Source organism: Myodes glareolus, chromosome 18 (assembly GCF_982192425.1).
Source record: "Myodes glareolus chromosome 18, mMyoGla1.1, whole genome shotgun sequence".
Taxonomy (NCBI): Eukaryota; Metazoa; Chordata; class Mammalia; order Rodentia; family Cricetidae; genus Myodes; species Myodes glareolus.
The window spans coordinates 45,345,329-45,362,345 of NC_142043.1; the positions used below are offsets into that span (position 1 = coordinate 45,345,329).

The following is a 17,017-nucleotide window of genomic DNA, read 5'->3' on the forward strand; positions in this document are numbered from 1 at the left end:
GCAGTTGGAAAAAAGAGTTCCTGGAAAGAAGTTGTGTCCGCCAAAGCTGACCAATTAAAACTTCAGGCTCGGTGGCAAGTTTGGAGTGTTACAGGTCCAGAGCCTGATTACGGTTTCTTTTGGGCTCTTTTTAGCTTAGCTAAAGAGCCTTCCCTTGCCCACCTCAGTGTCAGACCTAACATCATGGTAAACAGATTAAAAACAAACAAACAAACAAAAAAACCACTTTGGAATGCATCAACTCAGCAAACCTCTGTTCTCCAGCAAAGGATCCAGTATATTACCAGGAGACACTCAGGACTGGCAGCTGCGCTTTTCCGCTGTGCCGTAACACCCTACTCAATGTCTCCACCAAAGGATCTGCAAAGTGTCTGGATTTATGACTTTTACTTTGTTCTATTACTATCAGAACTTCATGAAACTGCTTCCACATGGAACACAGTACTCAGGGAGACCTAAATCTATGTTCCCAGTTCATGGCCACCTAAATTTGCTTCCAGATTACTTTGTCTGGATTTTTGCTTTTCACACACTAATGATTAATTCAGGTTTTAAAGGCAAAGCCAGACTGCTCTGTCCGACACTGTCTTCCCCCATGTTCAAGAGCCCCCATACTCAGAAGGGGCTCTTGAAAGATGCCCTGGGACAGGTGTCTTGGGCCACGACCTCCTTCCAGTGGGCCATAACAATCTGATTAACAGCCAGGGAAGTGAAGCATGACAAGGGGAAGGTAGACACTTTGGCACCATAGGAATACGCGTGGCTGCCCGTGTCCACTGACCCGCTTTCTCCTTCTTAGACGGAACCCTCCTGCTGCTCACTCATGTGTCCTCTTGTCTCTTTGCAGGACTCCTCTTCAGCTGGACCTGTCCCCACAGCCCTCCCACGAGCTGCCGCGGTGGCTGGAGACCAGGGCATGTCTCCCAAAGTCCAGCTGCCCCTCAACGTGTGAGCTGCCCCTCATGTCTGTCGGCATTCTCTGCACACTGGCATTTACACAAGTGGTTTCTCGTGGGGTTTTCAGTTAGTTACTAGTTGTGCTGTGGAGTTACACATGCGTGCTAATGCTGCTGCCCAAAACAAAAGGGTGAAAACAAAATCCAAAGTGGTCCCTCGGATGGTTAGGAGAAGTGGGTGGAAATGAACAATATTTGACGACTCTCGGAGGTCCCTGAGGAAAGAGAGGGTGTGGCGAGGTCAGTAGGCATCTTTGGAAGTGTGGGCAACAGCTTGATACTGCCTGCTCAGAAATGCCACCCCGAGGCAGGCCAGCTGCATGCCAACCCCAAATATAATCACATGAATCACTGCTAGGAAATGAGGTGTTTATCTTGTTGAGGAAATTTTCTCTGGTAAATTACAGCATTTAAGCGAAACGTGGAATTCTAAAACTCCCATTTAAATAGCCTTCCCAAGAATTAGATAGCTTCTGTATTTGGCAATGAGCTCAGCCTCTTGAATGGACGCTTTAAGGTGGAGTGGATAGATGTGGCAGACGGACAGACAGAACATTACATCAGTCCAGGCAAGCCAGTGGGGCAGTCGGAATCTGTGTGGTGCAATATGTAATACACTGTGGGAAAGCTTCTACAACCACCTTGACCAGCCATTGGACTCTGGCCTTGCTCATTCTGCCAAGTCCAGATGTTAGACTCAGGCATGGATAAGAAAGTTCTGAACCTTGATGCTTACCCAACTTAATGAAAGAAATTTTAAATGTATCCACTTTTCTCCTGGCTTCCCAAGGAGACCAAATTAATAAACTATATCCCAGATTAGCCTTCAGGTTAAAATTCACATATTAAGCAGGATTAGATATCAAGGATAGTTAGCCCTGCCATTTGTAAATTCAACTATCCTTTAATTCACCTACTCATGGATAGAAAATATTCCACAAGAAATTCCAGAAAGTTCCTCAAAGCCAAACCTGGGTTTTTTCTCACACCACCTGTATAAAGTGATGTGCGGATTTTGTATTCGGTATCACACCACTGAGAGATGAGTTAAAGGATACTGAAGAATGGCATGCATTATAAGCAAGTGTCAGGCTGTTCTTTATTTGGGACGTGAGCATCTATGGATTCAGGTGCATGGGGGATCCTGTGGATGCTGACTGGGTCTGGCCATGATCCTGGTCTGCTCCTTTGGTCTCATTACAAGCCAGCGGCCACGAAAAGCAAGTGAAAAGGCTAGAGTGAAGATCTGGGTGCCGGGTACCACCCCCAGGAAAGAAGGCCCCTGTCTACAGGCGATGGCTCTGGTGCCGTTCCCAAATGAGAGGCTGGGTGCAAACTAGGTTCAGTTTTGTATCCTCAGCTGAACACCTGCACTCAGGCTCTCATCAGCTACCCGCATTTCTTTGAAAATCAGGACATCATGTTCCTGGGTATGGAAGACTCCAATTCTTACGTGTCAGGCCAGCTACCAGAAAAGATATCTGTGTCTTTAAGATCCAGAGTTGGGAGTCATCCAACTATATTCTTGGGGTCTCGGTTGTAGACACTAAACACAAAGGGCCCTCTTTCTCCATAGCCCCCTCTACCACAGAGACAAGGTCACTAGGACCTGTAACATGGCCCTTTCCCCACTCCCTACCTCACCCCCAAGTCATGTTGCCACTATTTAGCTTGAGGGAGACATACTTATCAGATAATTCCTGGCAGTAGCAAAGACTAGGATAGGGGTGAGTCAGCAGTTAACACAGTGGTGGTCTTGGGTAGGGGTGAGACAGCAGGTAACACAGTGATGATCTTGGGTAGGGATGAGTCAGCAGGTAGCACAGTGATGGTCTTGGGTAGGGGTGAGTAAGCAGGTAACACAGTGATGGCCTGAGTAGTAGATGAATGGAGACCTTCAACGAGGCCAGAGAAAACTTAAGAGTATGCATCCGTGGCTGCCCACTGAGCATCCAAGACATGCTTAGAAATCCCACCCGTGTAGTAGCGATATACATGGTCCAGTTTGAAAGCCTGATGGTTAAAATTCTAGCTTTTATGTTACTGACGAGAAGGAGAATTTATCAAGCAGGTGCCTAGCCTGCCACCAGTCCGTTCTCTCTGGAACACTTACTTCCTTGATTGACGGCGCTTCCTGTAACAGTAACTGTAAGTCATGTTCAGAATCCTCCATGTGAACATGAGATAATTTCTATTTACAAAAACAACCACAGCAGCAGTACCCCAAGTGTGTTCAGGGTTTCATGGCCTTGGCAGTCCAGACAAGGGCCCAGGTGAAGACAGTTTGTGGACCAGTGATCACTGATGGACTAGTTCCATTATTCACTGTTGCCTTCACTCTTCCTAGGGAGATGCGGACACGCATCCATGCACTCTAGATAGGGCAACCAACAGACCAAAGGAACAATCTCACCCAGATCTGGATTAGTGAACGAATAGTTTATCGGGTTTGTAGGAGCATGGGTGAGGGGTTACTTGGAGTAGAGAGGTGTAGATTGCCCCCAGAGAGCTGCCCCATCAAAAAGATTTATTCCAGAAGAAACGATGGCCTCCCAAAAGCTGCCTGAGGAGTCTCTCTTTCAGTTAACTTTCTACCTTCTGTATACTCTAGCATACTGGTTCTCGACCTGAGGGTCACAACCCCTTTGGGGGTCAAATGACCCTTTCACAGATCGCTATCAGATGTCCTGTATATCAGGTATTTACATTACAATTCATAACAGTAGCAAAGTTACAATTATAATGTAGCAGCAAAATAATTTTATGGTTGGGGGGTGACCACAACATGACGAACTGTGTTAAAGGGTCACAGCATTAGGAAGGTTGAGAACCACTGATCTAGCACCTCCTCAGACCACATCCTCTGGTGCAGAATTACATACAGCTAATGGGTACAGGAGGGAGGGACTGGCTGGACCTTAGGGAAGGGTCTAATGACCTTCTCACCCCCTCCTTCTTTAAGGTTTTGTATTTTAGTTAGGGTTTCTATTGCTGTAGAGAGACACCATGACCACAGCAACTCTTATAAAGAAAACACTTCCTTGGTGTGGCCCACTTACAGTCTCAGAGTTTCAGGCCATTATCATTATGGTGGGGAGCATGACAGCATTCAGGTAGACATGCTGCTGGCTACATCTTGGTCAGAAGGCAACAGGAAGTCAAAGCTTAAGCAAAAGAGACCTCAAAGTCCGCCCCTACAGTGACACATTTCCTTCAACCAGTCCACACCTCCCAACAGTGCCACTCCGTGTGAGTTTATGGGGGCCAATTCCATTCAAACTACCACAGGCTGTTGGCAGGCTCAGTTTTACAAAGCTTTCCTGCAGGGGCCAGCTGCTATGATTGATGGTAATGAACATGTTACGCCTGGAGGATGGTGTTTCACAACAGACTCTCATCCATAGTCCCTGTGTGTCTTAAAAATCCTGCTGGTGACAGAGCCAGGCCAGTGATTGATGGCAAGTCGCTGCCTTTATAGAAAAGTTCCACGTCAGATTCCTCGGGATCTGGCGCACAAGAAGGCTCTCAGTTCACAGGCACACTGTGTGACAATGTGCTCCTCTGAGCCAGTGACTCACCCCCACGCTTTTCCGCTCCTTTTCTGCTGTTCTGTCATCCTGATTCTTGAGCTCAAATGCCTTTCATTTGGCCAATCCGCTAGCCATGATGCCAGAGGCCCATGAATGTTCGGGTCCTGGAGCCCACGCCCCAGGTCAGAGCCAAACCTTCTGAAGGGTCCGAAAAGTGATGGGACCGCATGTGAACAGGGTACCCCTAAATGCAAAAGAACTAGATTCTTGCCTCAGTTTCTCCATGGACATCTTCGAGTCAGCTTGGAAAGGAGGCCAAGAGAGCACACAGGGACCAGTGAGTGACTAAGCAGCACTGACTGGAAAGAGAATGGGAGAAAGGCAACAGAGCCACTGAGTCATCTCATCCAGCAGCCCAGTGGGAGGCAGCTCATCTGAGCAGTGCTACAGGCCGTGGACTGGAGAGGACAGCACAGCAGAGGCCTCAGATTTGTAAACCCATCTGTGATGTGATTCACCTGGGGGAAGGGTATCTGCCTCCTCCAGAACCAGCTTGCCAGGCCATGCAGGGGACAGTCCTAACTCCCAGGAGAGCACCACCTACAAACAGAAGTACTTGGCACAATCACCACTTGTCAGGAGAGCCACATACTTCCTACTGCAGGTGGCTCCCCGGATGTCACCTGGGAGACATCAGGGAATCCAAAAAAGAACAGGAAGAAGAGAGCTCGTCACTTAGGCCAGGAAAAGGAAGCTGGGGGGTTGGGGACAGAGGCTGATAGTTCTGGATAGATACCGGGTGTCTGAATCAAGGGGTTGGCACGGGTCACATGACATGTGTTTTGCATGACAGTGGGAGTCACTTATAGGCTAACACTCCCCATGACGCCAGCACCCTCCATACTGATGACCGAGGGCTACTAACCCACCCTAAAGAAGAATGTGAGCCCCATGTCCTGGGATACTGAGAAAGACTGATGAAGTCACGCCCAACTCAGGAAAAATGAGTCATTTATCACAGACCCATCAAACAGCCAGCTCTGTCCCACAGCGGGGTGCCATCATAACCTACTAATATCCATTAAGTAAAGCTGGGTCAGTCTAGAGCAGTGGTTCTCAACCTATGGGTTACAGCCCCTTTTGTGGGGGGGGGTCAATGGACCTTTTTACAGGGGTTATCTAGGAATATCAGAAAACACAGATGTTTACATTATGATTTATAGCATTATAGTTATGAAGTAGCAACAAAAATAACTATGGTTGGGTGTCATCGCAACATGAGGAACGGTATTAAAGGGTAGCAGTATTAGGAGGGTTGAGAACCTCTGTCCCCGGAAGTATCTTAGAGGCCAGTTTCCAGGTCAGCTTTGGCGATAGTGGACAGCACCGCACTGGCACCTTGCCTGTGGCTTTAGTTTTCCTAACCAGGCTAATGTCTGCCCGCAGTTGAGGGCACGGCAGCTGGTACAGGAGGCCAGTCACCTCTTCACCTCTCAGTGCCAGAGCCTGCCCAGTCTTCTGGAAGACATATTTAGTTTTCCTGTACGGACTCTCTCACTCGGCGTCCTTGCTGCCATGGTTTATGTAGAGAGAGCCTGCACAGATTCTGTCCACCATCTATAGCTCCTAGTCTACCTGGCACCCATCCTTTGAGCCCAATAGTTGATCGATGGGTGCACATCTTCACAACCTGTACCTGGGGGGCTCTAACAAGGCAAAGAGCAGAAGCGGGACCCCTAGAAGACGCAATGGGGACAGACTTTTCACTCGGTGATGGAGAAATGTGAGCCAGCCACCATCTGGAGGAGAAAGAATAGGTAATGAGCAGAGGCACCGGAAGGGTCTGATTCATTCCATGATTAGCGCGGAAGGGAGATCTGCAGACACAGCAAAGAGCTCGCTGAAGAGACACAGAATGGGCGAGCAGCGCACGCGCCAATGGTTGCACATAGACACACAGCGCCACACCTAGTCCTCACGGCTGCCAGATTGTCCAGTCTGAGCTCTGCCTTGGGACAGGCATGGGCATTAGCGCTGACGTTCAGCCTCTAACAATTGGCCAGCTTCGGTCAGGAGCGACTTGTCTTTGACTCACTGCTCCTAAGAGGCACCATTTCTAACTGGCACGAAAGCCACACACAGGCTATAGGGTAGCAGTGTGCTAGTCCCTCCTGTAATTGCCTTTTTCAGTGTTGGCATTTGTGCATTTGGAGAGGTCATCACCTGAACGTGGTGGTGGCCAGCTGATCTGGAGGTGGCAGGAGACTGCCTTCAGCACTTGCCCATGCCACGCTTCCGCTTCTAAAGCCTTCTGAAGTGAGTGTAACGTGACAGCCGGGAGGCTAAGGACCACGCCATCCACAAGCACACCTGTGTATTCCCAGTTCCATGCCAGACTCTGGGCACATGTGCATATTAGGGGCATCCACCCACACAGACCAGGTGGGGCGGCTGGATAATGTAGGGGAGAAGGAGCAGTAAAAGGTGACTTGCTGTCGCTGTCACTAGGAATCCGGAAGTTAGCAGTACAGGGAGTGGGCTGCTTAGACTCCGATCGCTAGAACCGGTCTCTGTGTACATTCACTTGTGTGTATGTGCTCCACGCTTTCCAACAGACTTGTAAAGGAGACCAGAAGCTTGGTGACATGCTGCCCAGTCAGTGTCCCACTCTGCACAAGTGCATGCCAGATTCACACGCCCCGAACACAAGGAAGCCCCCAGTACATCCATCTGCCTTGGTCACTCCTCCAAGGCACCCAGAGAGGGAAGGGAAGGGAGGAGACTATTTCTCACAATGAGTTTTTTATGGTAAAATTTTGCTCGCCCAGCACTGACCAGGTGCTTAAACGTGGAAGACTGAGACTCTCGGTGGGGTCTCGTGAAGTAAAGCACATTTCAAAGAAGGATGGCAAGGCCAAGGGCTGGAGAGGCAACTCAGAGGTTAAGCAGGAACTGCCCTTGCTCCAAGCACCCACGATGAGTGGCTCATAACTGCCAGTAACTCCAGCACCCAAGCCTCCAATGCCTCTAATCTGTGCCAACATAGTACATGTATACACACACACATGCAACTTAAAGGTAAATCTTTTACAGATTAAAAGGCGAATCTTGTCAGTGCCCTGCTGCAATCCAAACGGCACTCCCCTACGTGGCGAGCCTTGTAGGCCTGCACTCAGAGCTGGCCGGTGGTATCCCTGACTCCAGAGCTAGACCCACCCCATGCCATGTTCACCCAGGCTTGCGGCTCTCATGGTGTCCGGCCCCACCCTTGGGCCATGCTAAGGTCTAAATCACAGGCCTGTCCTTGATTCCGAACATACAAAATCAGTGATAGAGTCTCGGACTTTTCCGGCCTTAGCTTCCCCAGCTGTGAAACCTCAGGGCCCGTGGGAGCCCAGTACACAGTAGACACGACTTTCCCTCTTCCCTTGCCCTGTCTCACCAGTGCCCCGGTGAAGCCATATTTCTACAGGGCTGACAGCTGATCGATAAGGTCCCAAAGAAAGTCAAAGCTGGTGGCTGTGCTGTGAGAAGTGAGGCAGACAGGGCTTCGGTTGGGCAGCACCCGGAAAGGACGTGACTCTCCTGCTGGGCGTCAGTCAGCACCTCAGCGCTGTCCGTACCACTGAGCATGTAATGCATACGTTTCCTGGGGCATCCCACTCCTAAGAAGCTACTCGCCCCTGTGTGCAGAGGCTTAACGCAGCATGAAATACAAATCTTTATTTCTGAAAACCTAAATCATGCGTCTCTTGGCAGCTTCTGTACTGAAGAAAGTGAAGGGGTAGGCATTAGGCTGGGCCTCTGATCCAGTGGTGGTGCCTGCAGACTCAGTGCCAGGACAGTAACTGTGCAGCCATGTTCACCCTTTACTTCTCCACTTCCCTGCCTTATTATCTCCTTAGGGACCACGGCTGAGTGTTAGGGAAACGTGGGATGTTGAAAGAGGCCTTTTCTGGTTTTAAAAGTCTTGAGATGACTTGAAGCTACTGAGAAACAATCCTCATTTTCAGTGTTGTAGGAAAAGAGGAGAGAGAGGGAGAGAGAGAGAAAGAGAGAGAGAGAGAGGAAGAGAATCACTCCCTTCATGTTCTGGGGAATAATTGCAAAGACCGTGTCCCATTAAATCACATAAGGGACCCTAAAATACGGAGTAAAAGATAATCTCAAAACAGAAATGGCCTTCCACTATTTGACAGCTGTTCCTCTGCAGCCCTTCAGGGGTTGGTAGCCCATTTATCCCGGCACTACACACTTTGTAATGCAGTGACTTCCCAGATGTGATAAGAAATGTCTGCATCCCACTAATCGCACTCAGATCAGAAGAGTCAAGGCAGCTGCACTCCTGTCCCCTTGAATGGCCCCTTACTCAGCAAGTGAATGGCTAGAGAGAACTCTGTCCTGCTGTAGGAAGCTCACTGTGGTCTGATGATGTGGGATTCCCCCTCTGTATGCTATGAATAAAGTAACTTTTTTGGGTCTATAGCAGAGCTATAGGGGAACAGAGCTAGGTGGGGAAAACTAAACTGAATGCTGGGAGAAAGGAGGCTGAGTCAGAGAGAAACCATGGAGCCCACAGGAGACAGATACTGGAACTTTAGCCGGTAAGCCACAGCCACGTGGCGACACACAGATTAATAGAAATATGTTAAATTAATATGCAAACCAGGACTTCTGTTTTGCTTTAACAAGTATTTGTTGAGAATACACCAAATGCCAGGTAGGGAGCAGAAGCAACTGAACCATGGGTTAAAACTCTTTGTCCTGTTGGAACATGGGGTGTGCTGGGTAGGGGATGAATGTTGTAGGTAGATGGTGGTAAAAGTGTCCTGAGGCAGGAGCCTGTGTGATGCTTTCTCTGTACCCCAGGAGCACTGCCCCCTGAGCAAGGTTTACTGTGAGGACCCCAAACTTGCACTCAGCCGCTCATGAGGCGAGCATGACCTAATATCAGCAGCAGCTGCATCCTGCTAGGGGAGTTCTCCTGCCAAGAGAACGCAGCTGCTTCGATTCCCGCAGACCACATAGGAATTCCATGGGAAGGCTGGGAAAGAAGTGAGGGGAAGAAGAAAACTGAAACCCCGAGACCTTCAATTCAGGCAGTTGCCCAGTCTGAGAGTCTCTGAAGAGGGAATGAGCCACACAGGAAAACATTTCCTGAGGCTTGGAGAAAGCCTGCTGAGAGGCAGCAGTGTCTGGGAGGGAGGGGGGTTGTGATGCTTCCTCGGACATGTTTCGTGTGCCGTGACCTGAAGCCACACGTGCACACACAGCACGGGGCCCCAGGACTCCATGCTTTATGCAGGGGTATTCTGAAGACAGCAGTGGTCATATATTTGGCCTGGGTGTAGCCCTGAGTTAACCCACAAACCCAGTTCTCTGGCAAAGAACAGGTTATGGGGCCACAGTTCACTCCTGTACCCACCAAGCTACACAGCACCAGAGATGAACAGAGATAGGTCCTCAGGCCTTTCTTAACAGGGAAGCAAAGCCTGGGCCCTGCCCTGCTACAGGCAGTAGGTGAGCCCCTGGGCCACCTCCGTTCCCACCCAGGACATATGTTAACCTGGTGGGTTTGGCTGTCTAGAGACCCACACTACTCCAAGGAGCCATCCGTCACCGTTCTTAGCATTCTGCTGTGGCCCAAGTCACAGACTGATCTGACTGTCATAAAGGGACTGAAGGGGACAGCTTAGCCAGGATTGGCACTTCACATCTCCATCATGGGCTGTCGTACCCAGTCCTCCAACATAGCCACCTCTGGTCCTGTTCTGCCTCTCAGCACCTGTCACCAGGAAACACCCTCTCCCCTATGGCGCACATACAGCACATCTAGCACTCGACGAGTGCCTCTCTTAGGTTTTACTAGCCTGGCGATAAAACACCATGACTGAAAGCAACTTAGGGGAGGAAAGGGTTGATTTCATTCACAGTTCGTCCTCAAAAGAATAAGGGCGGGAGCCTCGAGGCAGGAGCTGATGCAAAGTCAGTGGAGGAGTGACACTTACTGGCTTGCTCCCCAGGGCTTGCTCAGCCTGCTTTCCTATAGAACCCAAGACCAGGAGCCCAGGGGTGGTACCACCCACAATGGGATGTCTTCCCTCATCAATCACTAATTAAGAAAATGCCCCTCAGACAGATCTTATATAGAGGCATTTTTTTTTTTCAGTTGAGGTTCCCTCCTTTCAGATAGCTCTAGTTTGTGTGAAGTCGACATAAAACTATCCAGCACGGGGCCTAGACACAGTCTTCATGTATCTAACTTGTTAGTAACACTTTCCTTCTGGCCGCTCCCATGAATCACACCCTGATTTTCTTATCTGTCACAGGCATGGGTGGACACGGGGACCTACATGTCCCTGGGGAGGAGGGTCGTCTCCTGATGGCTGCTTGCCTTCAGAAGCCCAGGGTGTTCCCAAACATCGGTGTTCCTGGCTTTCATCCTAGGGGCAGAAGCGTATTAAGAGGCCACTGAGCCCCCACTGAGTAGAAGAACTAGAAGACCTACAGAAGGTGGGGAGACCTTTGGTCTCCGTGGGACTCTCACTTTGTTCTAGGCTCTTCCTCGGGGCCTCCTCTGTCCTGACATGAATTCTAGCGAACGGCTGTGTTTCTGCTTCCCCTTCCTCTAAAGACCCTTTGCGGAGTCAGGAAGATGCCATTGGGATGCTGGGGATCTAGCAGCCCAGACACCTGCGGTCCCAGGACAGATTGATCGTGCCCCTGAGCCCACAGCTTGGGGCACAGTTCTCGAGATGGCTCGTCTGTCCTCGGCTGTGGAACTGAGGTGCCCATCTGCTTTCATGGCTGGATCCTGCAAGCAAGGATCTGATGCAGGTTCCTCTAACAGTCAAGTCCAGCTGTTCTCTAGACTCCAGAAGGAGGGGAGCCCTTCTGCCAGCTTATTCCGTGCTCACTCAGTGCTGCATGGAAGAGATGCACACATTCTCAGTGTGTCACACAAAGGGCTGATGTTTCTTCGGTCTTATCTGCAAATGAGGCTTGTAAGTAAAGGAGACGTGAAGTAATTAGCAGCAGGGCAAATGTTTCTAGGAAGTGTGGAGAAGCCGCCCTTTCTGAAAGAGAAATTAGAGAGTTCTTGTCTAGCTTAGGCTGACTAGAGAAACCTGGCAGGAAAACCAGGCCTAGCTAGTTTACTCGACTATCCCTAAGGTTCATCTTCCTTGGATACCAGACTGCAGAAAGCACAGAGAAAAGGGGGAAACGTTGTGAGCTATAGAGACCAGGCCCAGGATACAGGTAGCCTGGAAACCGAGCATCACTCGGCCTCATTGAGCTTCTCCCCATCTTTGACACAAAATAAAAAGCCCCTCACATCATCCACGTATCTCCTGGCTCTTCAGTGGGTCAGGGCAGTGCTGTGCTCCGGCAGGTCCACAAGCACTAGGAACACACCTGCTTTCCTCCTCCACCTCAGGGGCTGTGATAGGACTGAGGGAGGTAAAGGGTATGTGACCTCCGTGAATTCTAGTACCCTGCAGAGACCAGCTACTCTTTAGATGGGGTCATCATCACTCCGTCTGTCCTGTGCCTCCTCTGTCACCCAGCGTGCCCCTCAGACATGTCCACTGACCTTGTCCTTTCCTCTGTTCACAGGTACCTGGCCCTCTATGCATACAAACCCCAGAAGAATGACGAGCTGGAGTTACGTAAGGGGGAGATGTACCGCGTGCTTGAGAAGTGCCAGGACGGCTGGTTCAAGGGGGCGTCACTGAAAACCGGGGTCTCCGGGGTCTTCCCCGGGAACTACGTGACACCCGTCTCCAGGTGAGAGCCTGGCAACCTGATCAAGGGTCTACATACATTACATATACATATCAAATTCCTAATGCTGTGGAAACCCTGGAGGCCACACTGGAGGTTCCACCCAGTCCAGAGGCAGTGGGGACATTTGAGTTCCATTGGGGAGGAACTGTCAAGCTTAGTTTGCTAGGCTTTCTCAGTGAACACTGGCTACCCAGGGGATGAGTCTGGGGCAGGGGCTGGAGTAAGCAACAGCAGCTGAGTTGGGGGCTGGGATGGGAAGGTCATCAGAGAACCAGATCTTCAGGGTACATGCTCGTAAACCAGGCCAGCGTGGGTGCATCCTTATGCAATGTGCACAGGATGTTATCAAGTATGCATGCTCATATATGTGCGTGTATGCAGTGAGTACGGGTCGTGTGCATGCTTACAGTAGAGTTACGCTATATGTATAAGCATGAAAGTGTGTGCCCCACATTGGTGTGTACACCCATATGTGCACAACATTTGCATGTATGTAGAGTTTGATATGTATATAGTATGCACATGTGAGTATCTAATGTGTCTCTGCATGTATGTGCATGATATAGGTATAATACACAAGTGCATATAGGTAGTATAGGCATAGCATATATGGATGCATTTGTACCATGTGAGCATAACATATGTATACATGTATGATATATGTACATCACATATACTTTTGTAGTATGAGCCCAGCGTGCATCTATATATGTAAAACACACACAATCAAATAAAGAAAGTGATAAATGTCTTAAAGTAACAATGTTAATGATTGATAGCATTATGGGTATTTATTAAATCCCTTCCTTGTGCTGTGTGGCATTTTTACAAATCACAATTACATTACTTTTGAAATAAGGAAAGCAATTGTTAAAACTCACTGAAGAGGAGGCCCAGAGATGTCAGAAGTTTCTGTTGTGTTATGAGGTTCCCCGATTGGCTGTTTGAGTGTCACTGACAGCAGCCCCTCAAACAGCCTGTGTCAACAACAGCACACATAAAAGTAAACTGTTTTAAGTATCTTTGGAAGATGCTGAAAAAGATGCCATTCTGATGATTGCCTATCCAAGTGGCTCCAGAATGTGTCACGAGCCACCTTTTTGGTCTGCCTAACCATGATGTGAAGATTAGGAATGTTAGACAGGAAGAACAGAGATAAGGAAGAATCACAGAGACACAGGATCGTAACAGGAGGGTCACTCAGCGAATCCTGAATGCTGAATTTCCGAGTTCTGAGTTCTGAGTTCACCCATGCTTAATTTTCCATACACTTTTATACCCCAGTACAAGGCGGGGTGGGGGGGAGAAGGCAAAAGATACAAAGGACAACCAGAACAATTACTTGTGTCAGTACTTGAGACATCGAGCCATTAATTCCTGAGTAAAACTATTTGACGTCTGGGGCAGTGAACCCACCCTAGACCAAGTATCCTGCGGGCAGCCATTCCCTAAGTCAAACCTCCTATTTCAAAAGAAGGAACAGAAGTATGCTTGAACTCTCTGACCTTTGGTCGGGGTGGAACGGATCTACCTCCATAGGCCATCTTAATGTCCAAAACACCGAGTAGCCACACCCTAGGTCAGAATATCTTGTTTATAGCCACACCTGTTGTCAACAACTTTCAAAACACAAAAATAAGCTCAAATTCTCGGACCTTCAGACACGGTGGAGTAGGCTCACGTTTTTTGGGTCTCCATGAGAAAGTACCCAGGAGGACACATACATCGTTGGCGTTGTATCTCAGGTTGCATGGGTAGGCTCTTCAAGCAGGCCCGCCACGCACCACAATGTAGAAAGGCTGCCTTTGGTCTTATGTAGAGAAGCAGAAGGCTGTCCTTTTGTGCTCTGCCCCAAGACTGACACCATCTCTTATCCTCACTGCACATTAGAAAACTGCCAAAACCACCCAGCAGAAACAAGTGACAGAGGGGCAGCCTCTGTGTGCAGAACCAAAGTCGCCAAAGTAGTCTGAGCCTGGCAGGTACACATTAGAGCTGCCTTATAGCTGTCGCCTACAAAAGACATTACAGGTGCCTCTTTCTTGTTGCTTGTTTGGGGCGCATTTATTTATTTGCTTGCTTGCTTGTTTTACAAAAGAAAGGAAAGTCTGGCCTTGTGTGCTAGGGTACTTGTAAGAACAGTAAGGAAATAAACCCTGGCTGGAACATACCTGGCCAGACCGCGGCTACCGAGAGGGAAGGGGACTCAGCTGCCATAGAAGGCATGCTGTGGTCCATTGCCCTCAGACTTGTTAGCATGGCTTTGCAAGTACAAGGCCCACACTCTGAAGCTCATCGGTTTGGTTTGTAAAGGTCGAGGATGGGGTTATAGCAGTGGTTAAAATGGATGCTGTAGACTGACCCACTAGCAGGGCCATGAGAGGCAAATTTCAAACTACCTCTAAGGATGGGGATGGAGCACAGTGCTGGTAACCCCTTAGCAGTGACCCCCTTTCTGGGAGACCCTTCTTCTTTCCCATTGCTGCTACACAGACACTCCTCTGAGCTCTGCAGGGCTCTTCCCTTTGGAAGTCCCCACCCAGGGCACCGGGAGCTGAGAGTACCCCTGGCCCAGGAAATGTCAGTGTTGGGCAGAACCACTCTTCTCTGGAGCATCATGCCTCCACCCATGCCTCCACTCTGCTCCCACCATGCCTTCCTCCTGGCACATTTTAATCCCCCTTAACCACAACCCACAGCAGCCCATTAGCCCCAACACCATCCCCAGAGCCAAGGCTAATGCCCGTGTAGAGAGAGTTAAAAGCCATTTCCAAAGTGGCTGCTCTCATCTCATGGTGAGTGCGTTTATCTGGGAGTTTAGGGTGAGAGTGTCTGTCTCAGGTATAAGCCGCGAGTTCCCTGATGTTTTCAGGGGGTAATGGTGTTTCTACTATGCCCATGTTCAGTGGCTGGCAGAAATAAGATGGAGACATGTGTAGGCGAAGCCACCATCATGTCCTATCATGCTCCAAAAGTATCAGGCTAGTGAGACACGAGAGAGTCCACCATCTTTCTAGTAGTGTTTAGAAGCACATAGCTCTTGGTTAGGAAAAAACAAGCACAGCCAAGGCTACCCAGCTGCTCAGCTCGACCTCTGGGCATCCTTTAACTAAAGCATTGGCTTGATATTGTCTCAGGACTTCCGCGGACCTCGTGACCTTGCCCTACCTCTCCGAGCCTGCAGGTCAGAGATGGGTTTTGCCATGGCACATGGCCTAAATTGACCTGAACCCACTCACCTTCTTGGTTCTGCTTATTTCCCCAGGATTCCTGGAGGAGGGACTGGGTCACCCTGGAATAATGTGCTCGGAGGGTCCCCATTGGCCAAGGGGATGGCAACCATTATGCATCCTGGAGGTGGCAGTCTGAGCAGCCCAGCCACTGCCACCAGGCCTTCTCTGCCTCTCACCAGCCTGCAGGACCACATGCAGCACCCAGCCACCTCCCTCCCAACAGGTAGCTGTCTTCGGCACACTGCTCAACCAACAGCCAACCAAGCCGGGGGTTCCACCATCCCAACAGGTATGAACGCAAACTCCCAGGGATTCTCCCTGACAGGAATCAAGTAGGGGGGACCTGGGATACAGAGCATGAGATCTGTTTTGGCAGAGGTCTTTCACAAGCCACCATGTGGGGAGTCGGGTTTGCTTCCCATAATGTGGAATCTCTGATCTCCAGTACGTCTGCCCACCTGCTGGTGCCCAGCACTGGCAGCTGAAGGGGCACAGAGGATTTACAGATAGTTGTGCAATGTCTTGTGACATGCGAGAAGATGCCATGGGTGAGCAAGATTGGCAACGTATCCCCTGATCCCCTTGCTGATGGTGTAACTATAAGCTGCCCATGGATGTCTTCACTACTGGGCATGTTAAGGAAGGCAGTATCTTCCAGGAGAAGTAGGATGAGGAGTGCTGGCCAGAAAAGCCCTTTCCTAAAGCATTTTGAGATTGGTGCCATCAACCTATAGGCTGATGAAGCGGAAGGGCCAGCTGATCTGCTCTGGGGTGGTATGAGATAAAAAGAAACCCTGGGTAGACCGTAAGGAGAGAAAAGAAAAGAAATGGTACCACTTAGAGGCTTAGTGCAGAGTTTGTAACAACAGCTGGAATAGCAGCATGCTCTCGGGAGGCCACATCACCATGGCCCTGCAGAACCAGTGACATTGCCATTCCCCAGTGACAGTAACCCAAAGCAAGACAGCATAACCCAACGTTTTTCTTCCTTCCTTTCCCCACCATCCAAGAAACCATCTCTTTTCCTCTAAGTATAGATGAGGGGGAAATATGAGTTCTTTGAAGCTTAGAAACAGCATTTTTAGATAATCTTTATAGACCAGGGTCCACTAGATGGGCTTCAGAAAGCAGCTTCCCGTGAGAGACCATACCGCTCTATGCTCATATTTTCTCCAGTATCTATTGATGGGACTGTGTGTCAAACCCCATGGTCCATTCACCCGCCCACAGGACTTGAGACTCAGAAAGATATTCTGCCTTTACACTCTCAGTGGAGGCTTACATGAGGCTGTTGTGGGAGTAACTTCCGCTGCCTCAACCAATAGTCGCTGAAATACGAGCCCACAGTGCAGCGGGGAGCGACTTCCGCTCCGTCAGCCAATAGCTGCTGAAATACCAGCCCACTGGGGCGTGGTATATTTTTCTTTTAAAAAGAGAAACATATCCGGAATAGGCCCTCTTGGTTTTGGCTCTTGGTTCCGGTGCTTGTTCTTGGCTCCTGCTCCCGGCT

General features: G+C 49.6%; 1 protein-coding gene across 3 annotated transcripts in view; it reads left to right on the top strand.

Annotated features, from left to right (window-relative positions):
- The window catches only part of Sh3rf3 (SH3 domain containing ring finger 3), a 265,461-nt gene that overhangs the window by 207,793 nt on the left and 40,651 nt on the right, over positions 1 to 17,017 (top strand). For all 3 annotated transcript variants that reach the window (XM_087898129.1, XM_048451758.3, XM_087898130.1), the window contains 3 exons: positions 848 to 948; positions 12,104 to 12,274; positions 15,540 to 15,796. In XM_087898129.1, the coding sequence (XP_087754255.1) occupies positions 848 to 948; positions 12,104 to 12,274; positions 15,540 to 15,796 (529 nt within the window). The remainder of the gene's footprint in view (positions 1 to 847; positions 949 to 12,103; positions 12,275 to 15,539; positions 15,797 to 17,017) is intronic.